This window comes from Crinia signifera, chromosome 2 (genome assembly GCF_055691185.1).
Source record: "Crinia signifera chromosome 2, ASM5569118v1, whole genome shotgun sequence".
Taxonomy (NCBI): Eukaryota; Metazoa; Chordata; class Amphibia; order Anura; family Myobatrachidae; genus Crinia; species Crinia signifera.
Genome location: NC_139218.1, coordinates 57779620 through 57802394, shown reverse-complemented (window position 1 = coordinate 57802394; position 22775 = coordinate 57779620). Strand labels below are relative to the sequence as shown.

At 43.8% G+C, this 22775-nt stretch overlaps 1 protein-coding gene across 1 annotated transcript in view; it reads left to right on the top strand.

Annotated features, from left to right (window-relative positions):
* The window catches only part of SH2B2 (SH2B adaptor protein 2), a 111320-nt gene extending 91657 nt beyond the window's left edge, over positions 1-19663 (top strand). Inside the window, exons 8-9 of the mRNA XM_083172196.1 lie at positions 1817-1988; positions 11988-19663. Coding sequence (XP_083028322.1) covers positions 1817-1988; positions 11988-12286 — 471 coding nt within the window. The 3' untranslated portion in view covers positions 12287-19663. The remainder of the gene's footprint in view (positions 1-1816; positions 1989-11987) is intronic.
* Positions 19664-22775: the final 3112 nt, after the last annotated feature.

The following is a 22775-nucleotide window of genomic DNA, read 5'->3' as shown; positions in this document are numbered from 1 at the left end:
TAGTGGGGTGGTGTTAACAATGGGGGGGGGGGGCATTTCAACATAGTCATTACCCATCAGGGTGGGTATACAATCTAAAATCGGGTCTGGGGGGGGCATTTAACATAGGAATCAGGCATGTGGGTGCCTGTACAATTAAAAATCAGGTATAATCGCGTCTCATCGCATCGCATGCGATCATATGGCATGCGATGCAACGCGATTTGGTGGTTGTACAATGCTTAGTGATGGAAATCGGGGGCGCTGTGATAATACACAAGTACCGTGAACTTTTTTTTTGCTAAAAACTTACTAGCACTACTGAGGACATCTGTAACTGGCACTACTAAGGGCATCTGTAACTGGCACTATATATATATGTGCAAGAAAATTATTGCTTGCCATTGAAATTCAGTGCCTGATATAGTACACAAATTTTGTTTCATGTTTTGAAACCTTGATTTTTGAACAAATAAAATATATTTGTGTGCATTTCATGTGGTTGATGTGTTTATACACCATAAATGCAAGATACTTCAAAATACATCATTGAAATATTAAAATTTTCTGAAATACGGAATAATCCGTTATCCAAAATTCTCCTGGTCCCGAGCATTTTGGATAAGGGATACTCAACCTGTATATGAGGTTATGGTTTAATAAAAAGTGTTCCAAAAAAAAAAGAAAGCTTTTCTAGAAGGAAATATATGCCATATAGACAAATTGATGCAATTCTAAATCAGAACATGCCATGCCGTCAGGTTTATTTTTAAATGTTTTCATTTGGTTTTCTAACACCAGCTATTTAAGGGTTTCATAGCAGACTGTAATCATCTGTTATTGTTCTGTTGATTAACTCTGAATTCTAATGAGCATTACTAAGTTGGATCAAAGAGGCCGGATCATTTTTCCCTTTTGTGGGTTCACAGCAAGATTTCTTACATAAGCATGAGTAAGTTACCTTTTAATTAATTTAGAAGGTCTTGGAAGTTAAAAAGTAATAAACCCCAGATAAGTATTAATAACCTTAATGGTGGATTCCCCGTAATTTTCTCCTTTACAAAGCCCACTTGATGCACAGTATTGAATAGCTACTTCTTTTACACCGACGCAAAAACCCGGGTTTTTCCCTCATGGACCCAGGTCAGCGGCAGTGTAAAAGGGGTTAACCCGTGTCCCTTTACACAGGACTTCTACCCAGGTCCTGACCAGGGTATAACAAGGACAGGACCTGGGTAGAGGTCAACATGGAGGTTGGGCCTCCCAGCCACTGCTGCTGTCTCCAGGGTACAGCAGCAGAGGCAGAGAGGAGATGAATGGATGCCTGTGAGCGGCATCCATTCAATTCACGGACGGGGTCTGGGGGCAGCCCAGCAGCTTACCTTGGTGCTGGGCTTGCCCCCAGCGTGATGATTGGTATTCCTGGCGGGATGATCAGCGATCCCGCGCTTGCAGATGATGTCATCTACAAGCGCCTTCCCTGTTTACACTGCGGGTCGGCACTGCAGTGTAAACGGTGCACATCCCGGATCCGACCTGGCGTGGAACAGTATTCCAAATACCAGGTCTGATACAGGATTTGGGTGTAAAAGGGGTATTAGATGGCTTGTCCAGCACATTTCAAGATGCCAGTCTACTCTTCCTGCTTGGGAGATGCTTATGGTTACTAGAAGTGCATCTAGGTTTCCAAGAAGATAGATTAATCAGAGGAACATTGTGCAACAGTGTAAGCAGCCTATTTTATCCCTTTCTATAAATGAAGCTGTAATGCATTTATTTTAATTTAGAGTACTTTAGGTTTATTGCTAATAGATTTTATTTCTCTTTTTATTTACAGCACCTACGTTTGTCTCTAAATGAGACCGGTCAATGTCATGTACAGCATCTCTGGTTTCAGACCATCTTTGATATGTTGAAACACTTTCACACACATCCAATACCTCTAGAGTCTGGCGGCTCAGCTGACATCACCCTACGCAGCTACGTTGTTGCACAGTATCCCTTACCTGGTAAGAATTTGTGTGGCATTTTAATCTGACTTATCACAATACCCGGTAACCCCTATTTCACTAACGTCCTTGATGGGATACTGGGAATGGTCTTAAGACATTGGGTATTAGAGGGTATCCGCAGGAGACAGGCACATCTATAACTTTGAAGCTGGGTGTGCTGGCTCCTCCCCTCTGATTCCCCACCCAGGAACCAGTTTAGAAAAATGTGCCCTCAGGAGAGGATGCACACTGCTGGAGCTCCGGAGAGTTTGTCTTCAGTTTATTTTCTTTTATTATTTTGGGATTACTGTGTTGGACTTCACAGTATCCCTGCTTCGAGGGAGTCAGTTGAGAAGGGTTCAGCTGCAGGCCTCTTAAGGTACCGAGCTGTCCCTGCTGCAGGACCACTGTCCTGAGAGGGTGTTTGTACTCACGGGCATTGCGCTGCAGTGATACTCACCCCCAGCATGCCGCACACTCCTGACACAGTCCGAAGACGTCTGTGGTGAGTAGAAACCGGGGTCCCCACAGTGGGGTACCCCGGCTCATTGTGCGGCAAGATGGCGGCGGCGGCAGACGCGGTACCCTGCACAGGGGCTGCGCAGACCCCCTGTCACAAACTGGCTGCGGGTGACAGTCCCTGGGCTACCAGGGCAGATCCCACTATAAAACGCTGTTCAGTGTAAGGGCGCCATTAAAACTGACAGCCAGCACCAGTATAAAGATCAGTGAAGCCCCTGCGCCATCACAGGGGGGCGGGGCTTCAGCGGAGCGAGGCCAGAGCTCTGAGCGCGCATACACTACTTCCTGCTTCTCCCTGGGCGCCATTACTGTCTCCAGATACACTCCTCAGCGGTGAGGTGTTGGACAGAGGAAATCTGCAGAAAACAGCAAGTGTATTTAGCGCTAAGATCGCTTAATTGATCACACTGTTCTGTGTTTATGCGTGTTACCAACTCCTAAATAGGAGTTAAGGTTGTACAGGGTGTGCTGGTCTCCTCAGTATAATCTGAGCGCTCCCCCACGTGCTTGTTAAGCTACACACTTCCAGTGATAGAGCTCACACATATATAGCTGCTATACACTGCACATTGAATATATATATATATTTATTTCATTGTGATTGTGGTGTGTTTGTGGAAGAAAGGTTACTTATTCCTTCAACATGGTGAGGAAGTTAACCTGTCTCATTTGCAGCAGCAAGTTTGTGCCTAAGTCCACCTCACAGATTACTTGTGAGGAATGCATGTCCACTCAAACGAGTGGGGCAGGGGTTTCACCCCAGATCAGTGGTACTCCTCAATCAGACTCACAGGAGCCTGAGTGGGCGGCAGGCATTAAAACCATGCTGCAGGCAGTGTCAACGCAATTGGCTGCAAATACAATGCAGACCAAACAGGTGCAGCAGGACTTAACAGTTCTAGCCGCACGGGTGGATAATATCAATACCACCACGGGCCAGTCACGGAAGCGGGCTGCGTCCGCCATGTTGCCTGATTCAGATGATGATCTGCAGGCGGGTGACGACACAGATGATAATGTGGACGACGGGGCTCTGATCCCTGATTCACAGTCATCTCTTAGAGGCCCAGAACCTCTTATTACAGCAATAAGAGAAGTATTAGACCTTCCCTTAGCAGACATGCAGGAAGGTGACCCGTTTTTTGGGTCTCAAAGGAAACAGCAAATTGTTTATCCTGAACAAGTTGACCTTGATGAGACATTTAAGGAGGCTTGGAAACAACCTGAAAAACGTTTCCAACTGTCTAAAAGGTTTAAGTCCAACTTTCCCTTTGATCCCGCCACTAGAGCGGTGTGGGAAGAGCCTCCGGTTGTGGATGCATCAGTGTCCAGACTGTCCAAGAAGGTGGTTCTCCCCGTTCCAGGGGCAGCAACACTAAAGGATAGTACAGACAAAAAACTGGATACTACCCTTAAGTCCATGTACACAGCGAGTGGGGCGTCTCACAGACCTGTCCTCGCCAGTTGTTGGATGGCAAAGTCCATTTATACATGGGCTTCTCAAATCCAGGAAGGCATGCTGGCCGATATGTCAATGGCGCAGGTCGGAGAAAGACTTCGCCATATCCAGGATACTGCAAAGATCCTGTGTGACACTCAAAAGGAGCTTGGAGCTATAAATGCTCGCTCTTCCGCAATGGCGGTTTCAGGCCGCAGGGCCCTCTGGTTAAGACAGTGGGTAGCTGATCCAGAGTCCAAACGTAGTGTGGAAAGTTTGCCTTTTAAGGGAGAAAAGTTATTTGGTAGCGAACTTGACGACCTTATATCCAAGGCTACAGCCGGCAAGTCGACTTTTCTGCCGACGGCTTCCACTCACGCTAAACGTTCCTTTCAGGTCCATGCGTCCCAGTCCTTTCAGGCTTCTCAGTCCTTTCGGCCTTCCAGGCCCAGGCAGAGGGCGAGAGGCTCCAGCTCGGCCGCCAGAGGGGGCCGTGGCAGGTTCAGGAAGCCCGCCAGCACAGGATCTCAGGATCGTGCCGCTAATGCCTCCGCTTCTAAGCCGGCAGCATGACTCGGGTTCCGACCCTGGAGTCACTTGCGAGGTGGGGGCTCGCCTGTCAGCTTTCAGCCAAGTATGATCAGTCTCTCACCTGGATTCCTGGGTGAGAGATCTTATTACCAACGGCTACAGGTTGGAATTCGAAAAACCTCCCCCTCACAGGTTCTTCTAATCAGGTCTGCCGGCCCTACAGGCAGATCGAGTGAACCTGCAGCAGGCAATACAACGCCTACTGACGTCACAGGTTATCACACCTGTCCCATTGGAGGAACAAGGAAGGGGTTAATACTCCAATCTGTTCCTCGTGCCGAAGCCGGACGGCTCGGTACGCCCCATTTTAAATTTAAAGTCTCTAAACCCTTTTTTAAGGGTTTACAAGTTCAAGATGGAGTCCCTCCGGGCAGTAATAGCAAGCCTGGAGGAGGGAGAGTTCTTAGCATCGCTGGATGTGAAGGACGCCTACCTCCACATACCAATTTGGGGTCCACATCAGGCTTTCCTGAGGTTTGCGCTGAAAGATCTGCACTTTCAATTCAGAGCGCTGCCATTCGGCCTGTCATCAGCGCCGCGTGTGTTCACGAAGGTGATGGCAGAGATGATGGTACTGCTCAGGAGGTCGGGGGTCAACATTATCCCCTACCTGGACGACTTGCTGATCAAAGCAAGGTCGGAACAGGTCCTGCTATAGGATATAGCAAAAACCAGACAGGTTTTATCCGAGCATGGGTGGATCCTGAATATCCCCAAGTCCTCTCTGACGCCGTCGCGGCGTATCCTCTTTCTGGGAATGTTCCTGGACACAGAGGTGAAAAGGATTTTCCTCCCCCGGGAGAAGATGGAAGCCATACAATCCCTGGTGATGGGGATTTTGGCAAAACCTCAGGTGACGGCTCACCAATGCATCCAGTTATTGGGCAGAATGGTGGCCACCTTCGAGGCCATTCAGTTCGGACGCTTTCACACCAGGGTGTTCCAACTGGATCTGTTGTCAAAATGGTCGGGCTCCCATCTCCTGATGTACAAGAGGATTTCTCTGTCGCATCAGTCACGCCAGTCCCTTCTATGGTGGACTCAGGAGTCGAACCTGCTGGCAGGTCGGAGATTTGGCATCCAGGATTGGGTGCGACTCACGACAGATGCGAGTCTGCTGGGATGGGGTGCTGTGACCATGGACAGAACCTTTCAAGGTCAGTGGACTCGGTGGGAAGCGAGACTCCACATCAATATCCTGGAGCTGAGAGCTGTATACAATGCAGTATTGCAGGCCCAGGATCTTCTCCAAGGTCGGGCGCTCCAGATACAGTCCGACAACGCCACTACTGTGGCCTACATAAATCGCCAGGGAGGCACGAAAAGCAGGACTTGCATGAAGGAAGCTTCCAAGATCCTGGCCTGGGCGGAAATGTACGTGGTGGCTCTGTCGGCCATCTTTATCCCGGGTGTGGACAATTGGGAGGCGGACTTTCTGAGCCGTCACGCCCTCCACCCCGGGGAATGGAGCCTGAATTCACAGGTGTTTGCAGCAATTGTGGACCGTTGGGGCCAGCCATCGATAGATCTGATGGCATCCCGGTTAAACCACAAGGTCCCCATACTGCACAAGGACCAGGGATCCCTGCGCAGCGGCGATAGACGCCCTGACAATTCCATGGGTGTTTCCCTTGGTGTATCTGTTTCCACCCATACCACTACTGACAAGAGTTCTAAAAAGGGTTCGAAGTCAGGGAGTGGAAGCCATTCTGGTGGCTCCGGACTGGCCAAGAAGGGCTTGGTTCTCGGATCTACAGAGCCTGCTGATCGAGGATCCTTGGCCCCTGCCTCTAAGGAGAGATCTACTCACACAGGGCCCTTGCGTCTTCCAAGATTTAGGGCGGCTACGTTTGTCGGCGTGGAGGCTGAGCGGAAAATCTTAGCTCAGAAGGGTCTGCATTCATCAGTTATCACCACGATGATTCAGGCCAGAAAGCCGGTAACAAACACCCACTACTACAAAATCTGGAGAAAATACGTGGGTTGGTGTGAGGAGCAGAAGGTCCCCCCAGCAAAGTTTAACCTGAACAGGTTATTGTGCTTCTTACAAGCGGGATTGGATTTGGGTCTCCGTCTGGGCTCACTAAAAGTCCAGATTTCGGCCCTGTCCATTTTCTTCCAAAGAAAATTGGCTGTCATCCCGGAAGTACAAACATTCCTTCAGGGAGTGCTTCACATCCAGCCTCCCTTTGTACCTCCTACACCTCCTTGGAGTTTGGACGTCGTCCTAACCTTCCTTCAATCCTCCTGGTTTGAACCTTTGGAGTCGATAGAATTGCGGTATATCACCTGGAAGGCGGTGGTCCTTTTGGCCCTAGCCTCGGCTAGGAGAGTGTCTGAATTGGGAGCCCTTTCCTGTAAGAGCCCCTATCTAATTTTTCACTCAGACAGAGCGGAGTTGAGAACAAACCCGCGGTTTCTCCCTAAGGTGATTTCTTCCTTTCACCTAAATCAGCCAATTGTAGTCCCGTCTGCGTCTAGTTCACCGGATATTCCGGTATCCCTGGATGTGGTGCGTGTCTTGCGTGTGTATGTCCAGAGGACGTCAAGGATCAGGAAGACAGATTGTCTATTCATTCTGTATGACGCACAAAAGAAAGGACACCCTGCATCTAAGCAATCCATTGCTAGATGGATTAGGACTACAATCCAACAAGCCTATGTGACGGCAGGCATGCCGACACCTCCGGTTTTAAAGGCTCATTCCGCCAGATCGGTGGGCGCATCCTGGGCGGCTGCTCGGGGTGTGTCAGCTCTGCAGCTCTGTAGAGCTGCTACATGGTCGGGGCAACACACCTTTGTAAAATTTTACAAGTTTGATGCCTTGGCCAAAGAGGATACCCAGTTTGGGCAGGCAGTACTGCAGCAGTCTCCGCACGTACCCTCCCATTCTGGAAGCTTTGGGACATCCCCAATGTCTTAAGACCATTCCCAGTATCCCATCAAGGACGTTAGTGAAAATAGGAATTTAATACCTACCGGTAATTCCTTTTCACGTAGTCCTTATGGGATACTGGGCGCCCGCCCTGTGCGGGGGTCTGGCTGCAGCTTTATTCTGCTTATAAAGTTCAGAAGTTAACTTATTGTCTTCTGGTTCTAAGGTCTAGTTCAGTGACCTTTGTTAAAGAAAATCCATCCAGTTGGTGGTATTATAGTTGTTTTTATTTTGAATGAATGCGGGTGTGCTGGCATAAATCTCACCACACTATTCACACTTATGTTTACATAGGTGACATATAAGTTATTCCTCTCATATGTACATTCTCCTTCGGGCACAGTTTTTCCATTAACTGGTTCCTGGGTGGGGAATCAGAGGGGAGGAGCCAGCACACCCAGCTTCAAAGTTATAGATGTGCCTGTCTCCTGCGGATACCCTCTAATACCCAATGTCTTAAGACCATTCCCAGTATCCCATAAGGACTACGTGAAAAGGAATTACCGGTAGGTATTAAATTCCTATTTTTTATTGCAGGAATTCTCTGAATGCCTCTTTTCCTATTACTCAGACTAAATTTATTTTCTTCTGGTTGTAGTTTCCTATTTACAAAAATTACAGCTGTCTTTTTTTGGTACTCTTTACCTAGAAGGGCGCCCATCGCGGGCATTGCATGCACGAAAAAATCGGGTGCGATGCGACCGACGCGATGCCCGCGATTTCCCATAGGGAACAATGTTAAATGTCTCAATTGACCCAATTTTCCTGTTCAATGCCTCAATTGACCCGATTTTTCCATAGGAAACAATGTTAAATGGGCCACAGAGGTCAAATAGGCACACTGAAGTGTGAAATGGCCCCCACAATTGTTAACGCCACCCCACGATCAACGTGAACCCGAAGCGTGGCGAGCGCAGCGAGCCCGCGAGGGGCGGCGGTACACGTCCTACGACCTTTTCATACCCCCACTATCCACGTCGGCGTGGAGTTAAGAATAGAAAGTGTGCGCAGCGAGCCACCGAGCCCGAAGCGTGGCGAGCCCCGCGAGGGGACGCGGATACCTTCACAGGTATCTGCGTCCCCTCGCGGGCTTCACAGCTGTCCGCGTCCCCTCGCGGGGCTCGCTGCGCTCGCCATGCTTCGTGGATAGTGGGGTATGAAAAAAGGTCGTAGGACACGTACCGCCGCCGCTCGCCACGCTTCGGGTTCACGTTGATCGTGGGGTGGCGTTAACAATTGTGGGGGCCATTTCACACTTCAGGGTGCCTATTTGGCCTTTGTGGACATTTAACATTGTTTCCTATGGAAAAATCGGGTCAATTGAGACATTAAACAGGAAAATCGGGTCAATTGGGACATTTAACATTGTTCCCTATGGGAAATCGCGGGCATCGCGACGGTCGCATCGCACCCGATTTTTTAGTGCATGCGATGCCCGCGATTTTTTACTAACGATGCCCACGATCAAAATCGTGGGCGCCGTTCTAGGTAAAGAGTACCCTTTTTTTTTAACATTACATATCTTCAATATCTTATTTGAAATGATCTAAGCTAGTTTTCCAGGACCAAATGGATAAGAATAACCCCCATTACTTCAGATGCCTTCAGTTGTTTGTTTATGAGTCTTTCTGCCTTTAGTATTTTCTTCAGCAGGTAATATTAGGTGATTGACTCGCTCATTGTAGAATAATTCACTTCTTTGCCTAAAAAAAGCCCTGGGTTTTGCAGTACTTTTTTTGTAATTGTCCATCTGTATTGTGAAGCGCGTCCAATCAACTTTGCTAAATTTTGCTTAAATATGAATATATCAATATACTGTACACTTTTTCATCTGGCGGCTTCTGTCACGTCATCAATAAACACTAGAAAGTCATGGAAGACATGCATGTCTTTTGTTGATTGTCAGGCCCTTTTGTGTTGCTAAGCTCAAAACTGTGTTCTTTTTTTCAAATCAAATAAAATAAAAATTTTATTTGTCACATACAAACATTTTACATAGTACAATATGTAGTGAAATGCTTTTTTATACAACTGTCCTACACTACATCGGCTGAGGAAGAGTGTAGAACACGGGTGTCAAACACAAGGCCCGGGGGCCAAATCCGGCCCGCCCTACCTCGTCATGTGGCCCACGTGAGGAGATAGCACGCAGGGGCAGTGTGTCTAAAACAGGAGTGCTGCAGGCCGCGTCCACGTCCGCCTTACCTGTTCCTCCACTGTCGGCGGCCATGTTCCTGTAGGCACATATGTATGCGGCTACAGAAACATGGCCACCGGACTCCACGGCTACGTGGAGGAGGGCCCGGCCGCTTGTTCCCTCTGATGCCCGGCAGTGACAGACACTGGGTGGGGACGTCATGACGATCATGGCATTCATTTTATATTATACAGGGGGAGCAGCCTGTGGTGTCATGGCATTATAATTATACAGGGGGACCTACAGATACAACCGGCCCTTTGAGGGTGACCAAACTGCTGATGCGGCCCCCGATGAATTTGAGTTTGACACCCCTGGTGTAGAGAGAATGTGTCGGGTAGGTCCAGAAGGAAAGAAAGAAAGAAAGTCCCGGTACTTGTTTCCGGTACTGTTTTTTAGACTGTACCAAACTGTGTATTTGGCTACTCCTAAGGTTCCCTCTATCCCTTTTTGTAAGCCTAAGGATGACCTGTTTCACTTGGATTGAGAGCTCCTTTGAATAGGTTAGGTACATTTTTCGAACCCTCTTCCACTACCTCCCTATCCCGTACCTGTCGTATAACCCTAACCCCCCCTTAGTGCCTAACCCTACATTGTTTAGTGCCTAACCCTAATAATCCCCACAGCCTAACCACCACCCCATGGCCTAACTCTAACCAGCCACAGCCTATTTCAGTTTGGAATGCCAACAATATGGATTCCAGTGTCTGCATTGTGAGCGGTGTCTGAGTTGCGGTGCATTCTTTTGACCAGTCTCAGTATCCTGCTGACTATATAAATGTCTTTCTAAAGTCTAGATATACTACATTTATGGTTCCCCCTTAAACTATTATTTTAGCCAAAGAGTCAAAAAAGTCAATAAGATTTGTTTGGCATGATCTCCATAGAGTAAATCCATGTTGTTTTGGACCCTGTAAATTGTTGGATTTAAGATATGTCACAACTATTTATTTTACTAGTGTTTCCATTATTTTTCCTACTACTGATGTAAAGCTTAATAGTCTATAGTTACTTGCTTCTTCCTTGCTATCACTTTTGTGGAGTGGTATCACATTTAGCTTTTTTTTCCAGTTCTCTGGAATTGCAACTATAGCTAGTGACTGGTTGAATATTTCTGTTAATGGTGCTAGATCTTTAAGCTCTTTGCTTTTTCTACTCTCAGTTTTGATAGTTCTGTTAGGACCTCCTCTGTAAATATACTTTCTTCTACCTTATTTTCATGATTGTCCTTGCAACTTAATTGTGGCCACTTTGGCTTTCCTTCTGGAGTGAATACAGAGTAAAAATAATTATTTAGATAATCTGCTATTGCCTTATTTCTCTTCATAACACTATCGCTCATTGTCTTAAGTCTTATTATTCCATTTTATTTTCTCCTTTAAATTCTTTAAAAAAACACCCCCTTTATCTGTAGAATGGGACATTTTCTCACCAGCTTCTACCTTTGCACACCTCTTAGCTTCTATCTGAGATACACCTTGTATTGAATGATGTAATATCTCATAGTGGGGCAGATGTATTATCCGTCGTTATGGGGGAGAAGGGTATCAGCGCACGTTATGTGCACTGATACCGCTTCTCCCCCATGTATGATGGAGCTAGCGTGCGGTATTGGACAGGGGCGCTATGCGCCCCTGTCCATATCGGCGCTGCTATCAAAATGATAGCAGGCCGAATGTATGAACGGTCAGCATCGCTGACCGTTCCGCACGAAGCCGGCTTTGGCTTCGCCAGCATCAGGCTGGCGAAGCCCTATCTAAACAGCAGGGACAGCGCTGTCCCTGCTGTCAGCTGTGGGCTGCGCTGGGGATCTCGCGTGAACAGCGAGATCCCGCGCATGCCCAGTGCGGCCGGCCGGGGGACAGTATTAACTGATGCGCTATCTCCAGAAAGGGACATCGCCGAAGGGGGGAGTTAACGCTCCCCCGATTCGGCAGACAAGATGTTAATACATCTTGTCGATGTCCCTTCCTGCTTCGCCTCGCTATTGAGGCGAAGCAGGAAGTATCATAGCGGCGCGATAAGCGCTGCTATGATACATCTGCCCCATTGTGCCTGAATTGAAGTGATCACATGGCACAAGCTTAGTTCATTAGTGTGAATCAAAATACCAGGAGGTTTTGCCCATGACTTGCAGGCAACAGCTAGTTTCCAGTGAGTGTATCTGATATTTTAAAGGAACATTTATTTAAAAAAACAAAAAAACATTATGGTTTTGCCTTTTAAATATTGCCCCATTAAAACATTGGGAACTCGCCAATGTCTGCAAGGCTATTAATTTTACCTCCACAATTGTATTTACATCTTAATTCATTCATTTTTTTTCTCTTTTAGAACCTGGACCCGTTGTTAGTGGTTACCAACAACAAAGCTGCAGGACAGAAACTCAATCTCAACACTACTTCTCGAATTCTGGAGCAAGTAGTTTACAGCCTGTAACTCCCCCTGACAACTCGTCTTCCACCGTGCACCCAGCATATCATAGGGTGGAAGGAACTCTTGGTACCAGAAGTCGTAGCAATAGCGCAGAGCTTTTGCTAGAATCACCAAATGGAAGCACAGAAGACTACCATGAAAGTGATGGGTCTCGAAGCCGAACAAGGGCTGTTGAGAACCAGTATTCTTTTTACTGAAGCCAATTTTAAACTACAGCAGTACTAAGGTTCAGCATTTCAAATGTAGACACTATGACTGATATTTAGGAAGTCATACTATGTCACAGGAAACCATCCAACAGCAGAACACAACCAGTATGTGCATAAGAGTGGGGCACAAAGTCCTAAACATAGAAATGAAAACACCAGGGTTACTGAGCCTTAAAGAGGAACTCAACGCATACTGAATGTCAGTCACTAGGGCAAGTGTAAGAAACCCATGTTCAGGGCTTTTTTTGTCTGAGAAGATGCTCATACCCAACTTCAGATATCTGAAGTCCAAATTATTTCAGGTGGTTTGACAACCTCAGTAAAAATGGGATTCCTGCTATTTAAAGGAGTGGGTTCCTGTGGGAAAGTCACAATGGGTGAACATTGGTGCTCATGAGTTATTGCCAGCAACTACGCACTATTTTTTTTTCACCTTTATTATTTGTAAATTGTCAATATCTTTAGTAGTGATGTACAGAGTAGGTAATACACCCAAGGCATTATGGATAAGAAGACTGCTTAAGGTTTTATAATCTAAAGGCATGGGGAAAGGTAATTATAATATGATTGTTTGACAAAATGACTTTGAAGCAAGTGCTTCAAAGCTTGAGGACACTGATGACTGGTGGTATGAAGGGAAAAGTTTAATAGAGCAGATGCAGAGAAATGAGTGAGAATAGGTGATCAGGAAGTTACGTGAAGATCTGAAGTTTTATTATGGAATATATAGTGTTTTATTGGCTTAGTTTAGGATTTTGTATAGCATTCTGCACATAAGGGAGAAACTGACAGAGAGGAGTAGCACTTAAGGAATGGAAGGAAAGTGTATGACTTCCGCTGCAGAACTCATTGGAGAGAAGTCAGTCCGTTCAGTGGTAGACTGCAGAGGAGTGTGTTGCAATAGGATGTGGCCGACAATATTTTAGTTGTAATATGCTTTTGAAAGGGACAGAGGTGAGGGGAATGGGTCATAGGGTTGACAAGAGGAAGGTCAACATGCATTCGTCACCTCTGCAGATCGACATGGGGTTAGGTCGACAGGGTCATTAAGTCGACACAAGCATTAGATCGACATAGGGAAGGTCGACAGTCAAAAGGTCTACATGGGGTCTTTCACTTTTCTGTCCCGTATGTTGACACAGTCGACATTGACACCGCAACATTGCACCGTGTCCCCTCACATGGCTCACCATGCTTCGGGCATGGTGCCTTGCTACACTCGACACACTATTTTATTCTCCCACCAAGTCCTAGTGGATGGTAGCGCATGAAATACCGCCTGTTGGCACATGTCGGCTCAAGAAAAAAAAGTGTAAAACCCCATGTCAACATAATGCATATGTCGACCTTCAATGGTCAACCCAATGCATGTTGACCTTCCCCTTGTCAGTCTAACAACCATATACCGATGTGAGATATGCTTTAAGGCCCATACACACTGGGCGACTTTGAGCTGAAAGTCGCTCAAAACAGCCGGTTTGAATGACTTTCAGCTCAATGCCACCCAGTGTGTATGCCCCGGTGATGAGCGCTGCTGCGTGCTCCCGCATCATTGCCAGGAAAGCCATTCATCTAGTATTACCAGCATATGAGCGGCACCAGGCAGGGGGAAAGCAGGCTCAGTGTGTATGGACTTTTACAACTAAAGACAACAGGCTGTTGCGAAAGTGTAGGAATTAGATATCCATGATATCTATGTTCAGTTCTAAGTAGCAAGAAAACATGAGAGAGGGGCAGCAGCAAGGCAATCAGGAAAAAAAGATAAAGTGGGGATGAAAAATTAGCTTAGAGAAATGTAGTTATAAGTAGACAAAAAAAATGTGTAGATCCTACAAATAGTCATTAATTTGTTCTTCAGGAATTCAAAAATGTCAGTAGACTTCCTGACATGCCATCAGAACTTCTACATATCTTTAGGATTTCCCTTTCCTTCAGGGATCCTCAAATTCTATTAGCTAGTCTTCCCATATGCCACTTTATGCCCAATAGACCTCTATAAATGCATCTTACATTCCCATCAGACCACCCAACATTTTAAATGTCCAAAAACATTCCATAAATGCCATTGGACCTCTTAACATACTCTCTAATGCCACGACACTCCTTATATAGCTCAATCAGACATTGCTACGTTCCCTCCCTACATGCACATCAATGGCCCCCAAATGCTGCTCACGTGATCATCAGACCTCTGTGACCATAAAAAAATCCCCACATTCCAGAATTCTTTCCGACATGCCCATCAGACTCTCACACATATCTATCAAACCTCTTTTATGCCTTCTTACAGCTGTGATCCACAGACTCACAAGAGCAGAAGGTAGAGCACTCCTTTGTGTGTGTGTGCTGTATGACCCTCCTATGTGTGCACAGAGTAGGTCACGTCAGACATGAGTAAGATGCTCCAAATAAGTCTTATTCACGGCTTAATACTCAATCCTACAATAAATAGGCTGGTACAGAACTAATCTGCCTCTGGCAGCACCCAGAGCACCTGTAGCTGGGAACCACATTCACAAGTTTAAGAATCACATTTGGCACACTGCTGATAGAGAACATACTAAAACCTGGAAGATCAAATAATCTGAGAAGACTAACACTCTCCTGTGTTTACATAACCTCTTCCATTTCAAATTCATCTTGGCCAATTACTGTCTAAAGCAACATTTATCATTGTTTACATCAGTAGCTTGGGTATATTTTGTGCAGTAATTAAACAAATATCACATTTAGATTCATTTTTTAGTATGCCGAGCCAGTCTTATGGATATATCATAGCATTCTAAGTCAGGGGTGGGGAACCTCAGGCCGGGGGGCCATATGCGGCCCCCGTACCTGGTCTGAGTGGCCCTCCCACCCACCCGGCGGCTTTGTTGGGTGGGTGGGAATTCTTGCGAGAGGTCGGTAGTTCGTAGGACGGCCGCATCAGGACAATTTATAAGATACATTTTTACATATGGCCCCCCAAAGGATTTTTTTCCCCATACAAACGGTCCTTGGCACAAAAAAGGTTCCCCACCCCTGTTCTAGGTGGTATATTAATTAACAGAGCCGGTACTGCACTCCTGCACTCCTGTACTACTCAGCCAGGGGAAGTTTAAATTAATTATAAATGATTGTACAGCTGCTGATGGGTAAATATGTTTGTGATATACATGATCGATAAACCACACAAAAGGCCTTATTCTGAGATGCCCTCTTTGGGCATTTTTCAGATGCTGTAATAGCGCTTTGGGCATCTTTAGATGTTGCTATTAATTACATCATGGGAACTGGTACAAACCCTATGGTAGGTGCAGATTGTCCATCTGAGTATGGCCACCATTGTGAGCAATTAAGATTCTGAGTTTACATCCACTTCAGTGACACTACCATAAAACGCCTATAAGATGTACCAGTATGGATGGTTTAATGGGTAGGATTACTTAACTGAGGTCATAGGTTTGATTATTACCACGTCCCTAACTGTGTGGAGTTTGTATATATTTCCTTCAGGTACTCCGGTTTACTCCCACAATCTAAAAATATACTGGTAGGTTAACTGGCTCCCAACAAAAATGAACCCAATGTGTGTGCATGTACATGGGCAGACTAGATGGGTCAAGTAGTTCTTATCTGCCATTAAGTTCTGTGTTTCTATAACCATCTCTGTGCATTTGAATAGCCACCGCCCGGGAAAGCCAAGAGCATACCCAATACATTTCTGTAACTGTGCATCTCTTTGGTACGTACTGTGGGATGCATGTATTGTACCAGTTTTTAGTAGCAACAACATCGCTCAATTCCGTGAACATCTGCATTGCCTGTAACTCCCAATCAGGCCTAATCACTAAACTGAACTCCTTTGTGTGGTCAAAAGGTCAACGTGATTTTTACTTTTTTTCAAAAATTGTGGGGGATATAATAGTGGCATCAGGCACCGTGCCCAAAGCATGGCAAGCGCAGCGAGCCATGTGATAGGACGCGATACACTTATACTGTGTCCGTGTCATCATAGACACCCAAAACTCATGCTGACCTTTATCATGTCCACCTTTCGAATGTCGACCGATTGCTTGTGTTGACCTTTGGACCATGTCGACCTAATTAAAGCAGTGACCTGCTTGTTGACCTAATGACGGTCTACCTAAAACTTGTCGAACTAACGATCCATACCCACGGTCACATTAGGATACTGTGCTATAGAATAAAGAGTGATAATGTGCAAAGAACGGGAGCTGAAATAGTAAAATAGGGCCTGTTTTAGAAGTAGATATAAAGTGTTCGCAATGGCGGTTTTCGTAGTTGTGCAATTATTGTACTTCGCATGCATTTGAGTGCATATGCAATGGTGGTCTCAATGCAAATTTATACACAGATTGACTGACACTTGACAGTTTGTTGGAGGTAAAAGGGGTCAGATAGCAACTCAAATGCATGTGTCGTTTTGGAGGCATGCCTCAGCCTGTGGCTGCCCCGCCTTACTTGTGAAGGTTCTGGCCGGTCACTTACAATGTTGCATCTTTGTACGTAAGCAGTTTCTCTGTACCGATCCCGGGAGCAGAAGCATTAACATATTTTCACACAGATACGTCTCATTAAATACCTGATTGCGAATGCAACTACATACACCTCTACATCAGGCCCATAATGAATGACAAAATAAATCTTTTAAGATAAAGCTCCGTTTTTACCAGGTATCTTAAATCTGGGTAAATATCCATGTTAATGTGATTTATTTCCTCATTTTAATTTTCTTCTGATTACTAAGAATTATGATTGGAATTTTATTTTGTGATGTTAGGCAGTAAAAGAGAAATACAGGGTGAAATGTAATAGGGTGAGAGATTCAGAAAATGAGAGATTTGGTAAGAAATCTCCAGTTTTTCTAAAGTGGCAATCATTTACACTGCAAAACCAGTTTCATTTTAAAATAATTGCCGCTTTAAAAAAAAAACCTGGCGATTTCTTACCAAATCTCTCATTTTCTGAATCTCTTACCCTATTACATTTCACCCACAATGTACATATCTCCACCCAGCACTCCACACACTTACCGCTCTGCCCTATGCGGACAGTATTATACTGGTTACGCAGACGTTGTGAGCATACTAGTTCTTTGCGGATTTTTTTTTATAAACGTATCAGATTGCATTACGGAGGAATCGTTTTCCATGTTTTATTTTATAATCCAATAGCAATGTTCTCTTACCTGAGCAATGTTCTCTTCCCTGAGGTCCAGCCTGTAATATGGGCAGCTGCTGTGATTCCTGCTGCAGGTTAGCATATCTACTAGTTCCATAGGTTGAGTGAGACCATGTAGAAATATGGGTATAGCTACTGTACGTCACTTTAGGTTGTGTTTATCTCATTCTAAGCGCCCAGCTGCTTCCTACTCCACTCCACACACCCATTTATTGCACCCAATCAAGTGCTGTATACCACCAGCTTGGACAAATCTGTTCTGATCAGGAGAGCAGGACAAAACCCTTAAAGAGCAACAGTTGTACCTAAATTGGGATTGGTGGGTAGTGTTGGATAGCAATGTGGCATTGAGTCCTTCAATACTTTTCAGAAGCTAGATCTAAAATGTCATAACTGAGGAAACCAGCTGTCCATTTTTCTATCAATCCATAGAGCAGTATTAACAGATAACTTAAGACAATTAAAATTCTTAAGTTGCACCCCAACTTTGGCAGTTGGCTCCCAAATGTACTGGGTACTTTACATGTTACAGGGGCTCTAAGCTCAAGATGATTTGTGTTGTCAGTCAATGTAAAAATATTGTTTTTATTATTTTTTATGTTCTGTCTTTGTATAAGGACATGTATTAATGGTCCTTAATGTGCCCTTCTGTTCTCCTTTTTTCTATTCTCCCTATCCCTGAAAAACAACAAAAATAATATCCTACTGCTCCACAATAAATAACCTCCATTGTACCACATTACAATCGGCTACCCATAGTCCTTTAGTTGTGGACAAGGTTACATTACTACTGTTTGCACTTTTCATTTAGATAAAAGATATAGCACAAAATCAGCCATGTGTGACTGAGGGGGAGATGTATGATTTACATGAAAGTATTACATAACAAAGACTAAAATGCTCCCAGTTAGACTGTGTGAAAATGAATGTGCTTTTGATGTGTATAGTTATATATTCTAGTTACACACTTATGTACTTGTTTTTATAAAGGGACAAATTGTAGTTGTTTTGTTTTTGTAAAGCTACACCGAGCCATATTCCAAGAAAGAAAAGGAAGAGGTTATAGCGATGGGGAGTGAGGGCAGCCCAGCACAGTGACTTTACTATCTAAAAACTTTACATTTTGATTTGCCACATGATCTGTCACTGTTCCTGAACTGAATGCTACTGTATATAGCATTATGTAATTGAGTTGTAATATCTTAGTCATAATTTTTTTTTATTTTTTAGAATGAAGTGTTTTATGTTAAAAAGGTTCATTCAGAATCACAAAATGATATATATAAGGGCATCTCCAGCAAAATAAAAATAAACTCTTCCAATACCTTATACGAGGGGATATTTTAATAAAATGGAGAAAGATGAAGACTTAGCCAACCAGATTCTGTATTTTACAGGCTGTATTTTAGGAGCTGATTGGCTAAGACCCCATCCCTTTCCAGTTTATCTCTAAATTTTAATAACTTTCTCCCAAGATTCTCCAGAAGTTCCCCTCCTACCGTGATACGAGGCCTGTAGTGTCTGTACACTTCTTGAGTACCTTTTTGACTAATTCCATTTCAGGGACAAGATGAGATTTTTTGAGGGAATGGTTTATTTGTGTGGAGAACACGTTTACAGATTAGGGACCAGATGCACTAAGCTTCAAAAGTGATAAAATGGAGAGTGATCAACAGCCAGCCAATCCGGTCCTGCCTGACATTTTTAAAACTCAGTCTGTGACATGGCAGGTAGGAGCTGATTGGTTGAAGGATTATCACTCTCCATTTTATCACTTTTGAAGCTTAGTGCATCTGGCCCCTAGACATTTTCTGAGAGCTGTAAGAAACTGGGGTGACAGATAAGATGAATGGGGTAAGGAATCGGGTCAGAGTTCAGATTTCTCCCGTCTTACCAGACAAGAAATGCACATCTAACTGAACATATGAATTTTGTTTTACAATAAAGACAGAAAATGATTACTATAAGCTTTTTTTATTTTTTTAGAAACTTTGTAAACATATAGAACAAGTGTATACATTTTTTTTGTGTTGTAGTATAATTGTTACATAATTTAAATACTGCCAAAAATACACAACTGTAATAAAATGTCTAACGGTTTTGGTAATGTAATGAGTATTTGTATGATTCCTTTAGTGCAAGTTTCTTTGGATTACATAATAAAAGATGCTTCAGTATGTCTCTCTATTTTCTATGGAAATTGTGAATTATGCGATGAATTAATTTAAAAGTAACACAAGCTTAATCCCACACTCATTAATGAAACTCCTGAAAACATTTTTATACCTTACTAGCCTTATGGGCAAAAGTTTGCGCTTATGCAATTCTCAAACGTTTTGTAAAGTAAAAACATTTTTCATTTAATGGACCCTTATAGGCCATTAACCCCTTCGGTGGTATGGGATCCAAACACAAGAATATGTAGACAAGACATGCTCTTAAAGAAACTTGAAGGATCAGTATAATAATCAAGGGTTTCAGTGGAATATACACATTTATTTATTTACAGTGTCTTATTTAGCGCAGCAGATTCCGTTGCACTTTACAATAGTAGACAGTGATAAAACAAAGTGGGTAACAACAGACAAACTTGGAGGTTAGAGGGCCCTGCTGCAAGCTTACAATCTATGGGGACATAGGAGGGAAACACAAGGACAGGCACCAGTAATAGCATAGCTTGTAGGTCCAGTAGGGAAGCTATATAATACATAAGTGCCTCAGAAGGTTATACGTATGGAACTTAAATATAATAGGCTTGCCTGAAGAGGTGAGTTTTCAGGGAACGCTTGAAAGTTTGGAGGCTAGTGGAGAGTCTTATTGTGCGTGTGTACACATGTGGCCTTGGACCCATCCTACATGGCCAGGTGGGCAGCTGTGGCACTGCAGAGGTTAATCCCTCAAGCTGTAGTGCTATTTTTTTTTTTATATATTTTTTTTTTATTATTGAAGCACCAAATGAAAAAAAATACAGAAGAAAACACAATCAAATTCAAGAGTAAGAGAAATAATGTGGAATACATTGGACATTTTCCTGCAATTTAAGAATGTGTTGTAAAAGGTCCTATACATTTTCAGAAGGTATTAACAATATCTAGCATGCATACTTTTGTCAGCAAATTCATTTGTTAGAAGTGATAGAGTACAAAACAAATTAGAGAGTCACGAATAATGTGAAGTACATCAGGCATTTTCTTACATTTGAGAAGGTCTTTATACATTGTCATGAGGTACTAACAGTTTCCAGCATGCATCCTTTAATTTTTTTTGCTGGTTTTCTTAACAGAATCTTTTGTCAGAAAGTATAGTAAACCAAAGCAAAAATTAGCGGAGAATTAAATAAAAATTAAATAAAAACCAAAGAAAATCTGTGGCTCCCCCCCCCCCCAGCCCCACCCCGCCCAAGGACAGTGCGTCTATAAGTTGTCGTTGTATAATGTTACAGGTGGGTCCCCACCTATTAGTCGCAAAAGGTACCATGATGTGTTCTTGAGACCTGAATGGACCTGGTTTCTCATGTCTAAGGAAAGGGTTGCGTTATAGGTTTCCCACATGGAAAAAACTTTTCCACCTTCGCTTCTTTCTCCAAAGAAACCTCCACCCAGTCCATACGAAATAAATTGAAAAGTTTGGATTTAAACAAAGATAGGGATGGTATTGTAGTAGAAATCCATTCATGGAGAATAGTTTTTTTGCAGCCGCACTTATGGCTGTTAATAGGCGTTTACATCCCTTTGTAACCTTAACTCCTGCAGGGATAATTCCGAAAATCGCCCAAGCAGCATTGAAAGGTAGATGACTGACTAAGTGGGTTTCAGCGTAATGTTTTATCTGGAGCCAGAAACCCCTGACCACCGGGCATGACCATAAACAGTGATACAGATCTGCCGAGCCTTCACCACATCTATGCGTGCTGCATGTGATGTAGATCTTCCCAGTAGGAAGCTTCGGTGAGGTGATAGGTAGGTTCTATGCAGGACGTTGAGAAACATCTCTCTATACATAGACGAGGTGATCAACCCACAGGAGACATTATAAGCCCGTAAGAGGTCTTCAACCGTCAAATTAGTGAAGTTTTTAATCCAATGAATCATCCCACTATTAGTGGACTCATGATTCAAATTAGTTCTAAAGCAATTATAATAGTATGAAATAGCTTTTTTAATGGTTGGTGGCTTTGCTAGTAATTAATCAATTTGGTTGCTCCAATCTTTCTCTGAGAAGGAGTTAACTACTGCCAAAATATAGTGTTTTGCTTGCAGGAAGGCCAGAGGGAAACCTGATATGGAAGCGTACCTATCTTGAGCCTGCTCAAATGTCAAGGGTGTATTTCTATTTTTGTCCACCAGACATCCTATATGCGTGATGCCTGTTGCACGCCAGATATTGAATGGGTATCTGGCTTTACCGTGTTGAAAATTTGGATTGTTTAGAAACGGTAAAAATAAAGTTTTGTGTGAGTTTGCGCCTACTTGTTTTTTGGCAATGTGCCAGATTTTTCTTGTATTCCATAACAATGGATTATCCTTTACATGGTCTGAGAGTTCGCTATCTTGTGAATGAAGAAAGAAAATCAAATCCCCACCATCCAGGAACCCTCGCTCTAATGATGTGTTGGTGTAAATTTCGCTATCGTGTATCCAGTCCGACATATCGGAACATTGATGCTCTGTTATATAGTTGTACATTTGGAAGGCCTAATCCACCGGTCGTCTTAATTTGTTGTAATTTAAGCAAGCTGATGTTATATCTTTTTTTTTTTCCAAATAAATTGTCTGAAAAATGTATTGATATTTTGCGTCTTTTGTTGTGATAAATAAGGGGAGGGCCTGAATCAAATACATGAGCCTGGGAAATGATATCATTTTTATTAGAGCTGTCCTTCCTAAATAGGATAGGGGCAGGTTTCTCCAGTCTTCAAGATCATCTGTAATCTTTTTTATTGCAGGTGTATAATTTAGTCCATAAAGATTTGTCAATTGGCGTGGAATGTGTACACCTAGGTATAAGAAATGTTCCCTTGCCCAAGTTATATTTAGGTTTGTTAAACTGTAGGGGAACGTGTGTCTAGGACCAAGATAAAGTGCTGTCGATTTGGTTTTATTGACTGTGAATCCTGATATTTCTGCAAATTGGTTTAAAATTTTAAAAATATGAGGGAGAGATTCTACAGGGTTAGCTGTATATATTAAAATATCGTCAGCGAATGCAGTTAATTTGATGGAGCTTCTGCCTATTTTGATGCCTTTAAATTTGGCATCCATCTCCAGTTTCCGTAGTAGGGGGTCCAAGGCTA